The sequence below is a fragment of the Megalobrama amblycephala genome, linkage group LG18 (assembly GCF_018812025.1).
Source record: "Megalobrama amblycephala isolate DHTTF-2021 linkage group LG18, ASM1881202v1, whole genome shotgun sequence".
NCBI classification, from domain to species: Eukaryota; Metazoa; Chordata; class Actinopteri; order Cypriniformes; family Xenocyprididae; genus Megalobrama; species Megalobrama amblycephala.
Genome location: NC_063061.1, coordinates 2,106,116 through 2,126,445, shown reverse-complemented (window position 1 = coordinate 2,126,445; position 20,330 = coordinate 2,106,116). Strand labels below are relative to the sequence as shown.

At 39.7% G+C, this 20,330-nt stretch overlaps 1 protein-coding gene across 1 annotated transcript; it reads right to left on the bottom strand.

Moving 5' to 3' along the window:
- Positions 1-2,894: 2,894 nt before the first annotated feature.
- Positions 2,895-12,905, bottom strand: LOC125253087 (gastrula zinc finger protein XlCGF8.2DB-like). The gene is made up of 3 exons (XM_048166864.1): positions 7,619-12,905; positions 6,818-6,962; positions 2,895-4,297 (listed from the first exon to the last, which is right to left on the bottom strand). The coding sequence occupies exons 2-3, from the start codon at positions 6,900-6,902 to the stop codon at positions 3,477-3,479; spliced, it is 906 nt and encodes a 301-aa protein (XP_048022821.1). The 5' UTR covers positions 6,903-6,962; positions 7,619-12,905; the 3' UTR covers positions 2,895-3,476.
- Positions 12,906-20,330: the final 7,425 nt, after the last annotated feature.

The following is a 20,330-nucleotide window of genomic DNA, read 5'->3' as shown; positions in this document are numbered from 1 at the left end:
AAGGAAGTCTTATGGAGTTTTTTTGTTATTGTTGTTGTTGTCCGTCAGAGTGGATCTAAACGGTTCTATCCATCAGAGCAGATCTGAATTGATCTTCCTCACACGATAGGACTGCTACCAGTTAAGGTACTTCAAACTGATAAACAAAGTTTCAATCTCTCCTTTTGCCAAGACACCTCAAACTGCGCCACACAGCCCTAATCCCCCTTCCGGAGATATCTTCTCTATGCAACACAGTTCAAATTTCCCCTTTGGAAAGTGTCCTGACTGTAATCCAGAGATATCTTAACCATGCACCACAGCTCAAATTTCCCCATGGTTTGTCCCCCAAATTTTAACCTAATCACTTTCTTCCTAATTCTCCCAGCTCTTTCAACCAGACAGCAATATTTAAAATGCATTAAAAGTCAGAAATAACAAGATGATACATAAAAGATATAAAATATATCAAAAATGAAATAAAAACAGGAAAAGGAATTAAAAGAATAAAAAGATAATACGTATAAAATAAAATGCAAACAGTTCGGACATAGCACAGTGCTCAATCAGCAAATGCATAGATAAAAAGATATGTTTTGAGTTTGGATTTGAATGTGGCTACTGTTGGAGCACATCTGATCTCTTCTGGAAGCTGGTTCAGCTGCGGCTGGTGTAACGGCTAAAAGCAGACTCTCCTTGCTTTGAGTGAACCCTTGGTATTTCTAAGTCACTTGATCCTGATGATCTGAGTGATCTGTTAGGTTTATATTCTATGAGCATATCTGCAATGCATTGAGGTCCTAGGCCATTGAGTGATATAAACAAGTAACAGTACTTTAAAATCAATTCTAAATGCAACTGGAAGCCAGTGCAAGGACCTGAGGACTGGTGTGATGTGTTCATGTTTTCTGGTTCTGCTCAGAATCCTGGCAGCAGCGTTCTGTACGAGCTGCAGCTGTCTTATGGTCTTTTTGGGAAGACCAGTGAGGAGTCCATTACAATAATCCACCCTGCTGGTGATGAAAGGATGAACAAGTTTCTCTAAGTCTTGACTGGAGACAAAGCATGTAATTCTTGCAATATTTTTGAGATGATAATATGCTGATTTAGTTACTGTCTTTACATGGCTACTGAAACTCAGGTCTGACTCCAAAATCACACCAAGATTCCTGACTTGATTTTTAGTTGTTTGACCCCTAGAGTGAAGGTACATGTTCACTTTGAGAACTTCATCTTTGTTTCCAAACGCAATGACTTCAGTTTTGTCTTTGTTTAACTGAAGTTTAGGCACATCCAATTTTTAGTGAAGTTCCTAAACGTAATTTAGGGAGGAGCGAGCCCATATAATCTTCCAATCAACAGCCAGAGTATATAAGCAGCTGCTTACCTCTCTTCAGTCTCAGCTGTTTCAGCATCCCTCCACCTCCCCAAACTCCACCTTCATCTCAGGTACCTTGCCTTATGTAATCACATCCTATATTTATTCACTGGGGGGGGTGTATCAGAGCTCGAGTTGAAGACGCTTAATTGAGCCCCTCCTCAATGGACAGCAGGCCAAATTAGCTAACCTAATACCCTAAAGTTTATATGGGCAAACAAACTTGTTAAATTTCATCAATGCATTGGCACAGGGAGTCAATGGGGCTGTAGTCGTTAGGTGATAGCGCTAGGTAAATCTGGGTGTCATCTGCATAGCTGTGATATGCAATTTGGTTCTTTCTCATTTGGCTCAGTGGCAGCATATATAGGTTGAACAGGAGGGGTGCAAGTATTGCAAGTTTAGACAATTCTTCCTCTTCTAAAGCAAAAAAATATTGGGATTGTTCCTCAGGAAGTCTATAATGCACTGTCTGATGTGATACTGTAGTAGACGGTTGCTTGGTTATAATTTTCTCTCTGATCGTATCAGTCCTGCAAGGAAAGAAATTCATAAATCTACTGAATGTTAAAATCTCCAACAATCAGTGCTTTATCGACGTTGACCAATAGGCCTGAGAGAAAATCTGCAAACTCTTTCAGAAAATCAATGTAGGGCCCTAGGGGCCTCCACACTGTAGCCAGAGCTTTTTCTTATATCTGAAAGTGTTACATTTAGCACGAGAACATCAAATGAATTAATGTGTTCAGTTCTCTGAGTAACATTAAGGATATCTCTATAGATTGTTGCAACACCGCCGCCACGACCAATCAGACGGGGCTTGTGCTTATAACAGTAGCCTGGTGGAGTAGACTCATTAAGACCAAAATAATCATTTGGCAGACTACACCAAAACTATTATCTGTGATCAGTTCATTTACAATAACCGCTTTAGGTGTGAGCGATCTCATGATTAGGAGCCCAAGCTTTAGAAATTGTTGTTGTCCATCTATTTTAGGGGTGGCCAACTTCGGTCCTGCAGGGAAAAATATGACAATTTTGTTGGATAAGTTAAGTAAACTCAAGTATAGTCTGTTCCTCCTCACTGAAATTTTGCACACATTTTAACCAAAGCTCAGCTTCTCTACATGATACCACATTCACCTATTGACAATCAAGAAATAAACAGCTGCTAACGCCACTTCTCCTTCAAAAGTTCTCCTACATCTGGTAATGTATGCTACAGTACAGTTCCCTTTTAAAAATGAGTACCACTGTTAGCACATTGTTAGGCAACTGTTGAAAAGTGAGGCACGTCCTGATATTGCTGAGTTAGATGCGTTCCTGGGTCAACATATTTTGTTGATCCTGGAACAACATTCTACACTGAAAATTTAGTCTTAACCCTATTCCTACCCCTAAACCTAACCCTACCCATAAGTTATCCCAAAAATCAGAGGGAAATGATAGATGAATAACACTGATGTAGAAGCACCAATTCATGATTTTAAGCCTAAACTTGACATAGTCATGACATGACTACAGAGCCCGCCTGCAGAGGCGGGGTTTCACCGATCTATGACAGGATCAGTCGTTCTCTGGGTCTGGTGTCAATAAAAGCTTTTATTGGACTAACAAGGAAGTTTTCAGTTCTGAATCTTACAGGATATTCTTATATGACCTCTTATATATCAAAAGCTCAAGGAAAAGTTGATTTCTCAAATCATGACCCCTTTAATCTTAGATATAACTCTGGTTGTGACTGTTGCATGTTCCACCTCAGAGCAGAACTATATGAAGTCTCTTCTGACAAATATAGTAAAATAGAGAACTCCATGTGTTTCCTGCAGGCGGATCTCCGACACCCTCCTTCATACAATCAGAATTAGAGGGCGTCTACCGCAACCACTCAATTTTTGAAACTGTGGCAAGAGAGACTGAAAGAAGTGATCATGAAGGCAGAGAATCAGATTTAGCCCAAATTCAGTTGAGGCATAAACAACCCTAATTTCACAAATAATTTATGGTGCAATTTTATACTTTCCACATAAAGTGCTAAAATTCTCACATAAGCATGACTTTTCATGTGTATCTGCATGAACGATGACAAAATATATATTTATTACATTGGTCACAACATTTAAATGTGAACCTTCATGTGGGAATTAAGGGTTGCTTTATGTCCGAAACTCTTTCCACACTGAGCACATGTAAACGGCTTCTCTCCAGTGTGGATGTTCTCGTGTTTTTTAAGGTTTCCTTTATGAGTGAAACAACTTCCGCAGTGCTGACAGGTGAACGGCTTCTCTCCAGTGTGAACTCTCATGTGTTTCTTAAGGTTTCCCTTTTCAGTGAAGCTCTTGGCACACTGAGGGCATATGTACGGCTTTTCTCCAGTGTGAATTCTCATGTGGGCAATAAAAGTTGGTTTGTGTGTAAAACTCCTTCCACACTGAGGGCAAGTGTAAGGCTTCTCTCCAGTATGAATTCTCATGTGGCTTTCGAGGCTTCCTTTCCGAATGAAACTATTTCCACAGAGTTTGCAGACGAAAGGCTTCTCTCCGGAGTGAATTCTCATGTGGCTTTTAAGGCATCCTTTTCGAATGAATCTGCTTCCACACAGTTTGCAGGTGAAAGGTTTCTCTCCGGAGTGAATTCGGATGTGCCTGTTAAGGATCACTTTTTGAGTGAAACTCATTCCACATTGAGGGCATGTGTAAGGCCTCTCTCCAGTGTGGATTCTCATGTGAGAATTAAGGTTTGCTTTTCTGTTGAACCTTTTTCCACACTGTTGGCAGGTGAAATAACTTATATTTGTGGCCATTTGAGCTCTTTCTCGTGAAGTCTTTTCAGTCTGTAAGCAACTAAATGATTTTTCTCCAGTAATGAAATCATGATGTTCCTCATACTGATCTTTCATTTCATTCAGTTCTTGACTCTCCTCTTTCAGTGCCATCAGGTCTAATGCAAAAAAAGACAAATACTAGTTAACCCCAGTTTAATGGCATAAAGCAACAAACATAAAACACCAACATAAATATTTAAACCAACAACATGTATGTTAGATGATCTCTTACTCCATTTACCTTATGAATTTCACCATGAAATTAAAGAAACATCAAAGATTGTTGAACAAACAAAAATTATGTACATTGAAGGAAGTTTGTCATCTGACCAATCTGAAGGATTTGAGAGATATCAGCTAACTCTTCTGTGTTATCAACACAAGGAAGACAAGTGTTATAAATGTTATTAACAAAAAGATTGCATTTCTGGACAGTGGATCTCGGGGGCCAGAGTTTAGCTCCAACCCTAATCAAACACCTGAGCAAGCTAATCAAGATGTCCAAGATTACTATTGATCCATGTTAGAGCTAAACTCTGCAGGAAAGTGGATCTGAGTGAAAATGAAGAGACGTCTCATCAAACACAAGTATGGAGTGCCACAGGGCTCAGTATTAGGTCCTCTGCTTTTCTCCTTGTACTTCCCCTGAGAGACATTATTTCACTCTTATGCTCATATTTTTTATATTTCCTCACATCCTGACAAACGTTCTCAACTCTCTAAGATAGCAGAGTGTATTAATGATATAAAACATGGGATAACTAGTACTTTACTTCAATTAAATTCTGCCAAAGCAGAAGTGTTAATTATTGTGTCATTATCTTACGCAGGTGACGCAGTAACACAGTGAAGCTTCCGTGTTTACGTCCGAATGCCGGCTCAGTATTGGCTAATGCTGATCACATGATCAGCACGACGCATGCGTGTGACGCTGACGCAGGAGCCGACCAATAATGAGTCAGCGTTCTGACGCAGAACCTGGAAGCGCTGGACGCAAACAATGAATGAGAATGAGATTGTTGAATAAAGTCATTATTTTTGTATTGTTTTTGGGCACAAAAAGTATTCTCGTCTCTTCATAACATTAAGGTTGAACCACTGCAGTCACATGACTGTTTTAACGATGTCTTTAGTACCTTTCTGGACCTTGAAAATGTTGATTATATTGCTGTCTATGGACGAGTCATAAACCTCTCAAGATGAATGAAAGTCTTACGGGTGTGGAACGGCATGAGGGAGAGTAATTAACTCTCATGTTGTTTTTCATTTTTGAGTGAACTAACTCTTTCAGGACATGTTGTTGATGATCCCTGCCTAATTTTGTGTAAAATCGTTTAAAAGATATTGCAATTTATGACAAATTAAAAATGGCGAACCGATAGTTCATCTGATCCTGGCAAAATCAGTATCAATAGATCATGATTTTCTGACAAATTGTTCAAAAGTTATGAGTAAAAAGAACCATTTTTCAGATCTCAACACCTGTAGGTGGTGCTGTTCCTGAATGTTGCCTCAGATCATGGCATTTTTTTGGGTGAACTATATCTTATAAACAGTGTTGGGGAAAGTTACTTTTAAAAGTAATGCATTACAATATTGCGTTACTCCCTAAAAAAGTAACTAATTGCGTTACTTTTTATGAAAAGTAATGCGTTACTTTACTTTTGCGTTACTTTTTCTCACCGGGGCTGGGCGTGTTTGTTTTTAATAACAACAAAAAAGTTCTATTTTTGGCAAAAAGGGCCTTTCACACCAAAAGTGAAATGAAGCCTCAGGCTGAAGGAAATGCATATTTACTCCTGTACAGTAGAGGGCGCAGCTCAAAACAATCCTTTCAGCTGTGCTGCCATTCTGGATTAAAGAAGAATAGATACAGGAGAAGGAAGTTCTAGTTCTTATTTCTAAATCTAATCTAAAGTATTTTTTGCTTGTTAGTATGGTTGAATTAGGTATATTGAAGGTCAGCAGCAAAGACATTGGTTAATAATTGAGATTAAATACATAAAGTATATGTGTGCAATTTAATGTATTTAATTATTACAGGTTTGCATAAAATTCTGAGATTGCATTTCACTGTTTTTATTAATTTTGAGGAATACTGAATGTTTTCGTGCAAGTGAGATGAGTAAATGCATGTTCGCATTTAGTCTAGAACTACAATAACCATCATGCTTACACAGCGCACACAACACCTCTGACCTTTATTTCTCTCAACATGGGGACAGGAGATCTGTCAGTCAATAAATCTGAAAAAGTAACTTGCGTTACTTATTTGAAAAAGTAACTTAGATATTTTGTTGTAAATTGAAAAAGTAATGCGTTACTTTACTAGTTACTTGAAAAAGTAATCTGATTACGTAACAAGTTACTTGTAATGCGTTACCCCCAACACTGCTTATAAATACAGTAAGCTGAGTCTTAGATAAAACTACATTGTGATTCATTGTTCACATCACAGAAACACACAAATACACATTTATATATCGTGATATCGGTACAACAATATGTGACCCATGCTGGCAAAATGAGTCGCAATGAGCAAATTTTCAAAAATGACTTTCAAAAAAGGAAAAGAGAGAAAGCTGCAGGAGGAAAGACAGGGTACTGCTGAGTTCAGCTGCGAGAATGAAACCAACCTGTTTGTTCCTCAGTCTCTTCATGTTTCACTCTGAATGCTGCTTCAATCCTCACATCTTCACTCTCCTCTTTAATCAACGCCATCTTAACGTACGTTACATGGAACTCAGTTCTTCTCCAGGAGTTTTTCTGTGTGTTTGGACTCTGTCATATTTAAGATCAAAATAATTATCAGAAAGCAAAATAAATCCAAACTAAATCTCAGGGTGCGTCTCGATCAGTTCCCTAGTTCATTAATCAGCGCACTGAGAGTTAATGGACTTAAATAGCTTAGTTTAGTCAAAAACACTCAAAACTAGCACTACAAATTAATAAAAGAACACAAATTATTATATAGTCACTTTTTATTTACTTATTTATTTATTAGCTAACATTTAATAGATTACATTTTCATGAAACATTTGAAGTTGTTTGTGTTCTCGTTGCATTTGCACAGTTTTGACCAGCAGGTGTCGTCAGCGTGCGGCGATTCGAATCACTGAATCATTTTGCGAAGCATTTGGTTCAATTGACTCGGAGTTTCGAAAAGCTCAGTTTCTCCATCACTGCTTGGTGCCAGTGACCGAATTTACTACGATAAATTGATACTCAAAAAAAGAGAGCGAAATGAGACGCACCTTTTTCTGTTACTCATGTATGGATGCCTTGATTCACGAAAAATAACGTTCACAAATGTTAAATAACGCATTATAATGTTATATTCAATAATGATTTATTTATTTTACATAGCTTATAAAAAACATTAAATTGATCAAACAGTTTGATTGATTTAAACACTTTAAATGCGTAAAACCACAAACCTTTCTTCAGGTTAAACACATAGGTTAAATACAACAGACGCAGAAGTGCGGCGCTGCTTTATGACGTCACATCGCCAGACCAAAATAAAAGCCCCGTTCACACGTTGCTGTCACAAACGGGCATGGAAGTGTACATGTTTGGGTGCAGAAACCATTTATACCAGATATTATATTATTAAAATGCAAATAGTAACAAATGTGGTTTGCAAACACATACTGAAAAGAGTTTATGACATCATAAAGAAGAGTTCATATTATGTGCCACTTTGGAGTGGGTGATATGACCAAAATCTCTCAAGATTCTTTCAGTTATTCAAGAAAATGTATTTTACAGTAAGTAACTATATCACAACATAGTTATTTTTGCTATATTATTTTATTTTATTTTATTTTTAAAAATAAGAACAAAAAAAGCAAAGGACAAAAAATAGAACAAATACAATAGAAGACAAAGTTTTTTTTAGGTACAGTAGGTTTCTTTTACATGTAGTAAGAAGTACTGACAGAGGTCATTATCGATGGGATTCTTTCTTTCAGGAAATGGTGAGAACTGAGGGATTTGAAATGTTGTAAAAAATGCGGAGATGATGGCGTTTTTATTGCTCAACAGGTGAGTAAAGCATTTTATTGAACAGTTAAATTTCCATATTTAGCTCTCTAACAGTTCACTGTAAAGCGTTATCTATTGTAAAGGGTCATTTTATTATGGTTGTTGTAGCGCTGTGCTGGAACTTATTTTCAAGGAAGTACAGTGTTTATTAGTGGGTAAAGCTACAGTAACGTCTTCAGCTAGTCAGCTTGAGGTCCTTTCCGTCTGTTGTATCTTAAGCTTAGTAGTGAACGTTTTATGAGCAGTAGGATAAACATATTCATCCACTCAGTCACGCAGAGCCAAAGCACAAACAAAACAATGTTCCTCCACAAAATGCATGCATTTGTGACCAGGCGACACCGATGGGTCCTGGAGGCCGAGGGACCGGGCGACACCGATGGATCAAATGGGACCAGGCAACATCGATGGGTCCTGGAGGCTGAGATGAAGCCACAGCAACAAGCATCAGAGGTGGAGCCAGGGTGCCTAAGGACCAAGGCGAAGCTGGAGGGAAGACAAAGCCAGACAGAGCCAAAGGGGTGGAGAGACGGAGGGCACTGTACGGTTCGTAAGTCAGTGGTGCAGGCAGGTAGATGTCTGATCAAGGTGGAGCTGGAGGGACAAGGCTGTTAGGATGATGGTATCTGGTGGAGCTGAGGGAGAAGCCAAGGCAGAGCCAATAGGTCGACAGGATGAGGTGGAGTGACGGGATCAGCGGCTGGAGGCGGAGCTGAGGAATTCTCTTTACTGGGCAGAGCTGGAGAACTGAACACCTGAGGTAAATCGACATCATGCAGAGGTGTCAGAGTAGGGGTGAGAGGCTGAAGGGAACCAGTGGAGGCAGGGCTGAGGAACTGGCTGACTTTGGAAGAGGGAGTCTGGGTGGGAACTCTGGAGATACAGGAGACTTTGAGCTGGACAAGACTAGCGCGGATGGGAAAAATGGGTGAAATAACCTCCTCCAGTTCCTCTATAAAATTTCCAGAAGCTAGGCACAACTCATCCACAGCACAGGGGTGTGGGTGGGGCTACCCTCCATGCCCTTGAACTCCACAAGCAACTCCACAGGAACGGATGATGTAGCCGCCTCACATACCAGGTCAGACTGTCCATTGGGCTCAGGCTCCTGGGTGAAGTGTGGCATAGCCGTCGGCTCTGGTGCTTTCTCTGAGGTGGACTCGGTCTCGGTGTCTGCGGTGGGCTCAGGCATGAAGTCCTTGCTGGGCAGTGTGGCCAGTTGGCTGGGCACGGGGTGTGGTGTGGAGGATTATGGACGGCTGTACCTGTAATGGGCATGCCGTTTGTGGAGTGAGCATTCTCCTCAACCTCCTTGACTGTAAGGGGAGATCCAGTCATCCACAGTGCATATTCGGTGTATTAAAGCAAAGAGCTCCTGCAATTTCCCGCAGGCAATAGGGGCTTTCGCACCAGAGGAACCTTTTTATAGTTCCTATAACTTATTGCCAAGTACCTGCTTTTTGGTGTGCTTTCACCGCAGGAACTGGGAATGATTTTAGTTCTAGGAATGCTTTTTGGGGGAACTAAATTAGCTCCTACTCCCCATTATAGGAACTACCAGTGACGTAAGTGTACGCTGATTGGCTGAATGCACGTGAAACACCAGCAACCGCCATTTTTAAAAAAGCTGTGTACACACACAGATTATAGCCTTTATATTTATTCCACAAACTAACTCTACAAACATGGAAAACTGTGATAGATGGAAATCTCAACCTTTACGCTAAGGAGAAAATCCAACACATCTTTGAGGGGACCAAGCGAAACGTGATTATGTATTTCTGCCAACATGTCCTCCAACCAATACGGCCATATAGGTCGTTTGGTACTTCCCTGAAATACGACCCTTAGGAGCATTTACTAAAGTTGCGCCCTATCAACAACAGGACACTTTCATTTTAATGCATTGTACCATTTGATCTGCGTCATATTTAGGGTTTTGCGTAGCTCAATTGGTAGAGCATTGCAATATATAACAATATGCAATCATGTGATCATGCGATCATGGGTTCGATCCCAGGGAACGCATGTGCTCATAATGTGTATATGCACTATAAATCACTAAGGGTTGGGGTAGGTGTAGTCGTTAATAAAAAAAAAAAGAGTTTTGCTAAATGGCAATAAGACAAATGGCGGGTAAGGGACCGTGTAAAAAGTCCACACATTGCATTTAAATGAACACGCATTTTGATTGGTAACGACAGTCATACATCATTTCATGATGACAGATGTAACACAACACTATCTTTATTTTTACACCAGCTAGAGGGCACATGACTTTAAAATGTAAATATAGATCATAATAAGGTGCTTGAAAAAATGACCTATAGGGTCATTTTTTGGAGGATGATAGTCTCATTTCTGCTCAGCTAGAGACAAAAAAAAGTCACAATAACAAGCATGGCTTATGTCACTTCAGAGTTCCTACTTGCGGTGCGAATGCAACAAGGAAAATGGCCCTAGGGGAACATTTAGTTCTCGGGGAACCACCCTGGTGGCTAGTTTCTATAACTAAGTTCCTCGAACTACCCAGTGCGCAATGGGCTAATGTGGCCTCATTCCAGCAAACTTGGTGGCACAGTTCAAGGGAGTCATCCACATAATTCTCCTGCGAATGTCCCCCTAATACAGAGACAGTAGCTGGTCCTCAGGGCTTCTTCTTGCTGCTAGATCCATATTTAGAATGTCTTGTGATCTGTCACAGTGTGGTCAGGCAAGGATCTAATTGCAGCATTTTAATAATAGGAAAAAACAAAGAATTCACAACAAAGATGATCACTAGAAAACACATGGCAGCATAGGCAACACAAGAAAAATAATAATAAAAAAAAAGGACTAAAAATACAAAGAGGAAACAAATGAAATGCAGGTGAAACAAATCAGTAAACATGGAAACAAACTGGCACTCGTTAGGAAACTTAACAATGACAAAGAGCACAGGCAAACAGAAAAGGAACAGAACCAAAACAGAACATACATGTTACAACACTACAATAACAACTGAATGACTGTGATTTCCATCAACACAAACAAAGCTTGAGAAAAGCACAGATCCACACTGACACACTGATCTTCTGTGATATTGTGAATGAATGAGTAACTGGAAGGGGAGCAGGTCAAACTCCAGGACTGATCATTACATCCAAACATATACTCATAACCTCCTCCCTTCCCGCTGATGCTCTTATATGAAACTGATATAGACACATTATTCCCACTCCAGTAACAGCATCCACACACACTCCCTCTACACAACACTTAACAATATCCATTGAATCTGTCTGGATGATCAGGATATAGCTGCTCTGAGTCAGTAATAACTCTGTTTCTATCGGACAGTTGGAGGCTTTCATTCACTGTGTTTGGATCCAGAGTGAGCTGATGGGAATCTGATGGAGATAAAACACATCAGACTCAGGAATTATAAAACTGTTAGATTATTACTCTATTCTCCAGTGCCACCAGAACATGCTCAGTCCTTTCAGGAATGACTTTCAAGCTGAGGGAAGAATGTTACATTTTTTCCTCAATGCTTATTTTCAGGGATCAACTTAGCCCATTTCTTAAAATAGAATACACAAGCTTTTATACATTGTCAAGGGGTGGTGTGGTGATTGTACAATAAGAATATACATTACATCATATAGGAATCTAATACAATACTGAAGACAAAAACAATACTTTATATTGTTCAGATGTCCTGGAAGCAGATTTCCTTAGCTGGACAAATCCAGATCTCCTATGTGGGCTGGTTTTCAAGAATCATATATACATATCCAGATAATAAAAACAGATGTTCTGAAACAATAACAAACTCTTTTACCCATCTCCATCTTTCTCTTGCTCCCCAAGGTTAACGAGTAAATGCAGGGAGAGAGGGGGCTAAGAGCCCGTTTTCTATCAATTTTACTTCCCTTTCCTGTAATTCTTGAGCAATTCTGGTCATATACTTTAAACCTTCATCAATCAAATGTCCATTAACATTGTTGTCAGGGATGAATGTGCAGCAAGATGTTCCTACTATAACACACACTCCTCCTCTCACCGCAGTAAGTTGATCCAGAACCAGTCTGTTTTGCAGAGTAGTTAGGCGGAGTCCTCTCAGTTCCTCTTTGATAGCCGTTAGAGTGTCTTTGGTGGTGTTAATAAACATAATCAGTTCATATCTTGTAACTTCTATTTGCAGGCTGTTGACGCCTATTGCTGGAAATATGCCTTCAAAGAACCTTTTGGTACCAGTCCAATGTTTCTTTTGGCACTGGGTTTTTCTGCCTAGATGCTAACAGAACTGCGGCTGGAGATGAAGCAGTTTTTTCCTTTGTTTTGTCATATTGTTATGGCTTTGTGGTTGGATAATCATGGAGTGCTCTTCCAAGCTTACCAACGGACATCTTCCACTCCAGTATATGGGGAGAGATGTGTAAACAGTGTGTCCACACAGCCAATACCAGTCTTTAATGAACCTAGTTCCAGTATGGCTTGGGGCATGCATGTGACAACTTTGGCTTTCTTAAATGCACAGTGTGGTGCACATCTATTCCTTGTGATGTGATTATAATAATTTTTATTTGGCAGTGCCAATACGTTTGATTGCATTTATTGCTGGGGATTTCACCTAGCTTGAATGCTCCATCTTTTCTTTCCACACAGAAAATGATTCTGGGATTGAACCTATACATGGGTTTCAAAGACGTCACTTCCGCTATGCCCGCCGCCATATTTGGGACCGGTCACAGCTGCGCGCCCTGTTTAAGTCTATGGTGACAGCAGCTACAACTACCAGAGGAAGGCCAACAAAACGCTCTCAGAAGGTTCACAACAAGTTTATAATATATCTTGGATATGTGGTGCTGTTAGCCGTTTCAACAGTCGTCAGAACTTCAAATTTATTTGATTTATTTGAAAATATTATGAATTCTAGTTGCTGTGTTTCGGCGTGTTACAGGATGAACAAATTCACGACACCAGCTGACTACATTACTTAGTTCAAGTACATGCGTGCATGATTTTGTGCAAATATAAGTTGTAATTTTATGTATAGCTTGTATAAATATATATGAATTACCATAGGATGTGTCCTGTTGAGTTAATTAACCTTCTAGCAAAGCGCTTCAGTTTACGGGTGTTCATTCAGCGCGCGCAGCTCAAATAATACTGTTATCAAAATGAATCTGTTATTGATGTTATTGTATACAAAAAAAAAATCTGTTATTGTTCATGATCCTTATTATTAATCAAACTATGTGTTGATGAAAATAATACTAGAATATAAGAGCTAGTTATTAAAAATAATGCATTCGTTTTCTAAAAGAAATATTAAAGTTTTAATAATACTGTGTAGTAACGTTAAACATTTTAATGACTTAATCATTGCTGTTTGAGCTGCGCACGCTGAAGCTGAAGAGAATAAAAAAACCCATAAACTGAAAGTTAATTAACTTTCAACTATTTAATTAATCAACGGAACACATCCTATATAAAATAATCCAGATATTAATACAAAATAAAAATAATATTACAACTAGTATTTGCACAAAATCACGCACAGATGAACTTGAAGTAACCTCATTGAAACTCCGAAACACAGCAAATAAGCCCAAATAATTCACAACGTTATTTTACAAGTATATACGATTATAATATCATGTATAAGAAGACAGTCCCAATCATATTAATGTTTTGTCTTACTTTTTGAGCGCTCGCACTGAAGCTATAGATGATCATCAGCTCTGTGGGTTATTTACCTCAACGAAACACATCCTTTATGAGAATAATCAGATATTTATACTTAATAAAATTAATAAGTTTTATCTGTACAAAATGACGCGAATGCACAAGTGAAGTTTGAACAAGTTATGTAATCAATGTTTAACTCAGTCGACGCGCTCTTACCACAACAACACGCTGAAACAACAACACAGAGAATTCACAACATTTTATTACAATAGTGTTCTCGTTATAATGTTATGTAAATTACAGTCCCAGCAGTTATTAATGTTGTGCATTGCTGTTTGGCTGCCAGTGGTGTGGTCCCTTCTGAATGAAGCCAATAATTCTGCCGATCTAACTACTTTGGGATCAAATAAATTTGTAGTTCTGACGACTGTTGAAACGGCTAACAGCACCACATATCCAAGATATATTATAAACTTGTTGTGAACCTTCTGAAAGCGTTTTGTTGGCCTTCCTCTGGTAGTTGTAGCTGCTGTCACCATAGACTTAAACAGGGCGCGCAGCTGTGACCGGTCCCAAATATGGCGGCGATAGAATACAGTGACGTCACATGAAACCCATGTATAGACTCCTTAAAAGCCCATTTCCCGGTTGCTTTATAGGCTGCTAGCATTCCAACCAGGCTAAGAAATGCATGGCACTCCCAATCCTCCTCCAAGGCTGGGGGACCAACCACTACAAGTGGTCCGGAAGCACTATGTGGCATTTTCGTGCAAACATTGTAGTCGCCTTTCTTGCCTTCTGACTTTGCAGTATAATTGGCTAGTCACCACCACATGTTTGCTGCTTAAGTGGGTGGTGCTTCTTCATGATCTAACCTAATCTAAATTCCATTACCTGTGCTGACAAGGGCATGCGAGCAGGTAAGCAGGCTTATCAGCATAGCCAGGCATATTGTTAATTTAGAGGCCATGGCCTATAGGTTTAGCAATAATTGTTGCTTTCTCTTTTGCCTCTGTATACACATCTTTTTGTCCTCGGTTGGCTCTCCCCCTGCTCATTGGATTCAGAACAGTGATGGAACTTCTTGTTCAGCTCCTCCACCACTATACTTTCACCTCCAAGCCAGTTTGAGCTTCCCCCATGGCTGGAGCCGCCTTCAGTCCAGTGGCATGAATCCACTGTGGCTGGAAGTCAGTCCGCACTCCTGTCCTTGTCACAGCGATGACAGTGGCAGGCCCAAGATACCTAGGCTCCCCAAGCTTTGTGGGCTTAAAGCACTTTATCAAAACCTGTTGGCCTGGAACGATAGGATGAGTTGGCTTTTCTGCATGAAATAGGAAAAGAAAGAGAAACATTAATGCCATTCAGTGTTTTGACTAGGGAATCCACATACTCTGCGATGATCACCTCTGTGTCACTTGTGGAAAGATAGCCTGTGCAACATTTGACCCATGGGGTTGGGAAAGGTCTACCCATAATAATTTCACATGGAGACATCTTTGTTGTTGAGGATGAGGGCATTCTCACTGCAGATGATATGGAATGTTAAAATGCCAAATAATATAATTATAATATCAATTAGCTAGTAATTGTGTGACTTTTTAGGCAAATGGTGTTCACATTCTATGACCGTTGGTATACCAAAACACAGTAAAATTTCATTTAGCAAGCACCACTTCTACCGTCTGCATATTTTCTTTACCACACGGAAAGGCCTCCGGCAATTTAGAAAATTGATAGACTATCATGTTACGTACAGGATATGGCAGAGAATCGTGGCTAATTGCCTTTTGTTTGTTTGTTCATGCACACACCAGGCAAGCATCCAACAAAGAATTCTTTCTGACATTTGCTATGCAGTATGATTGAAGCAGTAAGTATACTTCGTCTTTTTACACTTTGACGCACAACCTTGCAAAGTATAATTCATTTGACTCTTACGTGTACACAGGTGATCGATTACCTCTCCTGGCCTTCAGGGGTCCGCAAGGAGCAGTTAAGCAGTTCTTACGGTGTGACGAATGACACAGAAGAAGAACAACAACAACAATGGAGGAGAAGGACATGCTGCTTTGCTTGTTGTTGTATAAATCATGCACATGATTTATAAATCGAGGGAACAAAATAGTAAATCGTGTGCACGTTTTAGTAAATCGAGGGAACGAATTAGTAAATCGTGCACACGATTTAGCCTACTATTTTTTTCCTGCATGTCATGTCCGGGGCTCCGTAGATTGGGAAGCCGGACCGGACTGTGTGTAAGCTTTTTCCAGGGCCATATGGAAGTCTACAGCCAAGTCCATCACTTTTCCATTGCAAACACAATGGATTGATATCGCAAATTACTTTCGATGATCTGGAACTTCCCACTCTGTGTTGGTGCTATCAATGGGAACCATGTAAAAATCAGAGCGCCTCTGAACTCTGGGACTTTAACTAATGAGGAACACATTCAATTGTGTTAATGGCAGCTTTTTACACTCACCACCGTTTTACTATGGTAGACATGGGAGCCTATGGTTGTCAAAGTGACAGTGGTGTCTTCAAAGAGAGCACCTTCGGATCCAGACTCCTGGAAGGCAAGCTAGGAATACCACCCCCAACCACTCTGCCGGGCACAGATGTCATGGCCTCCTACTGCACTGCAACTTGAAGCGTCCAATTCCTGGTGAGTATACTTCTAAATATTGATTGTGTAAATGTTTGGTTATATACACGTAACGTTTTCATTCTCTTTAATCTTGTTTCACCCAGGCTCAAACCTACACCTCAACGAGCAAGTGTACAACTACCATCATTTCCGGCACGAAGATCCATCGAGAACACATCTGAGATCTTGGCTTCCCGGTGGAGAATCTTTGGCCGGCTAATTCACTGTAGTACAACAAAAACTGTACACAGTCAAAGATTGCGTCACGTTGCACAATTTGTTGACCTGTATGGATGCTGCAAACCCTGGCAATACCAAATACATTCCTGCCAATTAATCAGACACCACAAACTTGAATGGAGATGTTCATCCGGGGGAGTAGGGAAGATTAGTTGAGGGAGACACTAATCTCCTAGATCCGAAGAACCTATCCACAGCCAAAGCAACAAGAACTGCTTTGCTTGCAAGGCACAACATGTACAGGTGTGAAGGGATTGTCACTTCCTGACAGGGCACTACTTGGGCCTTTTCCCACTATGGAGTGGCATTTCCCTTGGAAAACAGTATGCTTCAGAGTCCAAAAAACAACCTGAACCAATAACACAAGACTGAAAGAGAACCAGGGACACAAACAGCCATGAATAATGTTAGTTTTGGATTATAAAAAATTCTATCCTACAAAGAAGAAATGGCAAGAGGGAATCATGAGAAGGGGTCTACTCAATGTCTTAAAATAAGTCAACAAGCTTTAAGTGAGCTATTATCCCTGGTCCCTCTTCAGCTTCATTGAAACAGGCAGAGAGGGTGATGGGGAGGCAGTTGAATGCCATTCCAAGGGCTCTCAAGACAATGGGGATGGGGTGATAAAGGGGATGTGGATGGGGCAGTGACCTCCATGTCACTGGAACATGGGCCCGGGGCAATGCACTCGAGGTTCAGCGTGATGAGAGGGTCGGTGTGATCACTGCACTTGTTCTGAAACAACAATATAAAAGATCAGAAATGCACTGTACCGCCAGCAAAACAACAGCCATAGCATGTTATATTTTAACTTAAAAGGTGGTATTAAGCTTAAAATTGAAAGGCAGTAAGAACCCTTTGAGCTGAAACTTTTTTTTACAATGCACTTAAAACAACACATGAACTGAATGAGCTCTAATAAAAAGTAAAAAGCCAAACAATTTAAGAAGTGACACAACAAGCACGGAGGGCAACCAACCGTGCGAGTGCCCAATTCCATCATACGGAGTGAGGTACCCCAAAATGTTTTGAAACTGACACACTTAAAAAGTGGCTCTCAGTTGTATGGCACAGTAACTGAAAAAATGTGGTCAACAGTTTTTACACATTTCCGAAAAACAATTAAGCTTACTGACCACCTGGATAAGAATGAGGAAGACAATACAGATGCATTATCAGACCATGATTATCTGTGCAATGACATGGCTGAGGAAAATAATGAACTGAATTACTGCTTTGAAGAAATTCATTCACTTGACCAGGTTGTAGAGCCTGAGGATGACAGCAATGGTGGACCAGAGAATACAAGACAAAGTGAAAAAAAGCCAATGGACATCAGCAACAACTGGTAGAAAAATATCGGCTAAGAGGTAGAACTAAAACTCAGAAGACTTGTACTCATAGTTTACAAAGAGATAAAAAAAAAAAAAACATGTCCAATTGCATTTAAGTACTAGAGAGTTAGATGTCCTCACAGAAATACAGACCATATATGAAGTTAAAGGCAGTGTGCACATTCTCTTATTGCCAGGCCAAATATGTGTTTACCTGTAATGAGCCAACACAACTCAACAGAAAAATCTCCTTATGCATCACCCAATTTGGCTGTGTAAGGCATGCAAAAACAGAACTAAAATTTTGTAGGGCAAGTTACACTCGCAGAGGCAAAATTGCAAAGGCAATAAAAGATGGAATTTCACATTTCTAGTACAGAAAACTGAGTTCCACTCCAACTGCAGAGCTCATAGCTGGAAACATTTCTAAATTTCTCACGAGGAATGTTCTCAAAACTATACCCCTTTGAGTTCTAAAGGAGTCTCCGGTTTCATGACATGTTTTGTTGTTATGGAACTGATGATAACTCAAAATATACTCACGCAGGACAGGATTTTTCAACAGCCCTGGGTACATGCAGAATTTGCATGTTGATCCTTTTGCAGTGCAAATGTACATAGAACAGGGAATGGGAATACTTGTGTCACACCTCCAGGAAAACTACAAGAGCAGAGCTGTGGGCCTCAAGGAATTGAGTTTGAGACCACTGATTTAAACAAACCTCCGCTTCCAGTTTCTGAGCTGTTAACAAATGAGCACAATGTCTGCAAGTTTACTTCAGTCAGATTACATCACATTGAGACAGATTTTAGTTGGGCCTTGATTCAATGTGTTCTGCTATCATTCGACAAAGAAAATGTTGACACTTACAAAGGGCACACAAAATCTGTCAATACAGACTTCAGAAGGACCCATAGAGGTTCACAGTGGTGCATATCTATGCAGTCAGCAAAGTAACAAAAATGCACAACTTTGCTGTGTTCTGCTTTACACTTTTGCAAAACAGTGTCAGTCTTGAGCAAGCTAAAGCAATCTTTCTACAGATAAAGCAAATCGCTTTGGATGTTGAGGATGACATTTCCCCCGAAGGCATGCATCACTGAGGAAGATGACATTCAGATGTCAAAAAAAGAGAAAAAAATTAAGCACAATCATTGGACACTCCCAGTTTATCTCTGAGTTTGGTAAAGTCAGGGAAGAGGCTGTAGACATAACTGAGAAAGAAGACACACTTAGAATGTGGAAGACAACATGTGCAGGTGTGAAGGGATTGTCACTTTCCTGACAGGGAACTACTTGGGCCTCTTCCCACTATGGAGTGGCATTTTCCTTGGAAAACAGTATGCTTCAGAGTCCAAAAAAACAACCCGAACCAACACAAGATTGTAAGAAATCCAGGAACACAAACTGCAATGTAGAATGTTGGTTTTGGATTGTAAAAAATTCATGTAAAATGTTTTGGAATGGTTGTATAAATAAAGTGCATGATGAAGGAGAATCAAAATACACAGTCTTTAATGATAACACTCAGGAAAACTAAGACAAAACAGAGCTTACATGTTACAAAATGAGGCAGGCAGATTTCATTTGCACACTTCATCTTTAAAAGGACATTACAGGGAAAAAGCTTTTGAAAGTTTTGTTCAAACTGACAGACCATCAAGTACAGGGTGAAAAACAACGGTCCTAGTACTGAGCCTTGCGGTACTCCATATTGAACTTGTGATTGATATGGTACTTCTTCATTTATTGCTACAAACTGATTACGGTCAGATAAGTATGATTTGAACCATGCCAATGTAATTCCACTAATGCCAACATAATTTTCAAGTCTATTTAAAAAATATTGTGATCGATAGTGCTGCATTTGATACTAAGATCCAGTAACACTAATAGAGAGATACAACCACGATCTGATGATAAGAGCAAATCATTAGTAACTCTAATGAGAGCAGTCTCAGTACTATGGTACGGTCTAAATCCTGACTGGAAATCCTCGCAGATACCATTTTTTTTCTAACAAGGAACATAGTTGTGGGGATATTAGCTTTTCTAATATTTTTGACAGAAAAGGGATATTTGAGATCAGAGTTGTGTTTTTTAAATGAGAGGCTTAATAACAGCCATCTTAAAAGTTTTTGTACATATCCTAAAGACAAAGATGAATTAATAATATTAGGAGGATCTATGGGTGCTTCTCA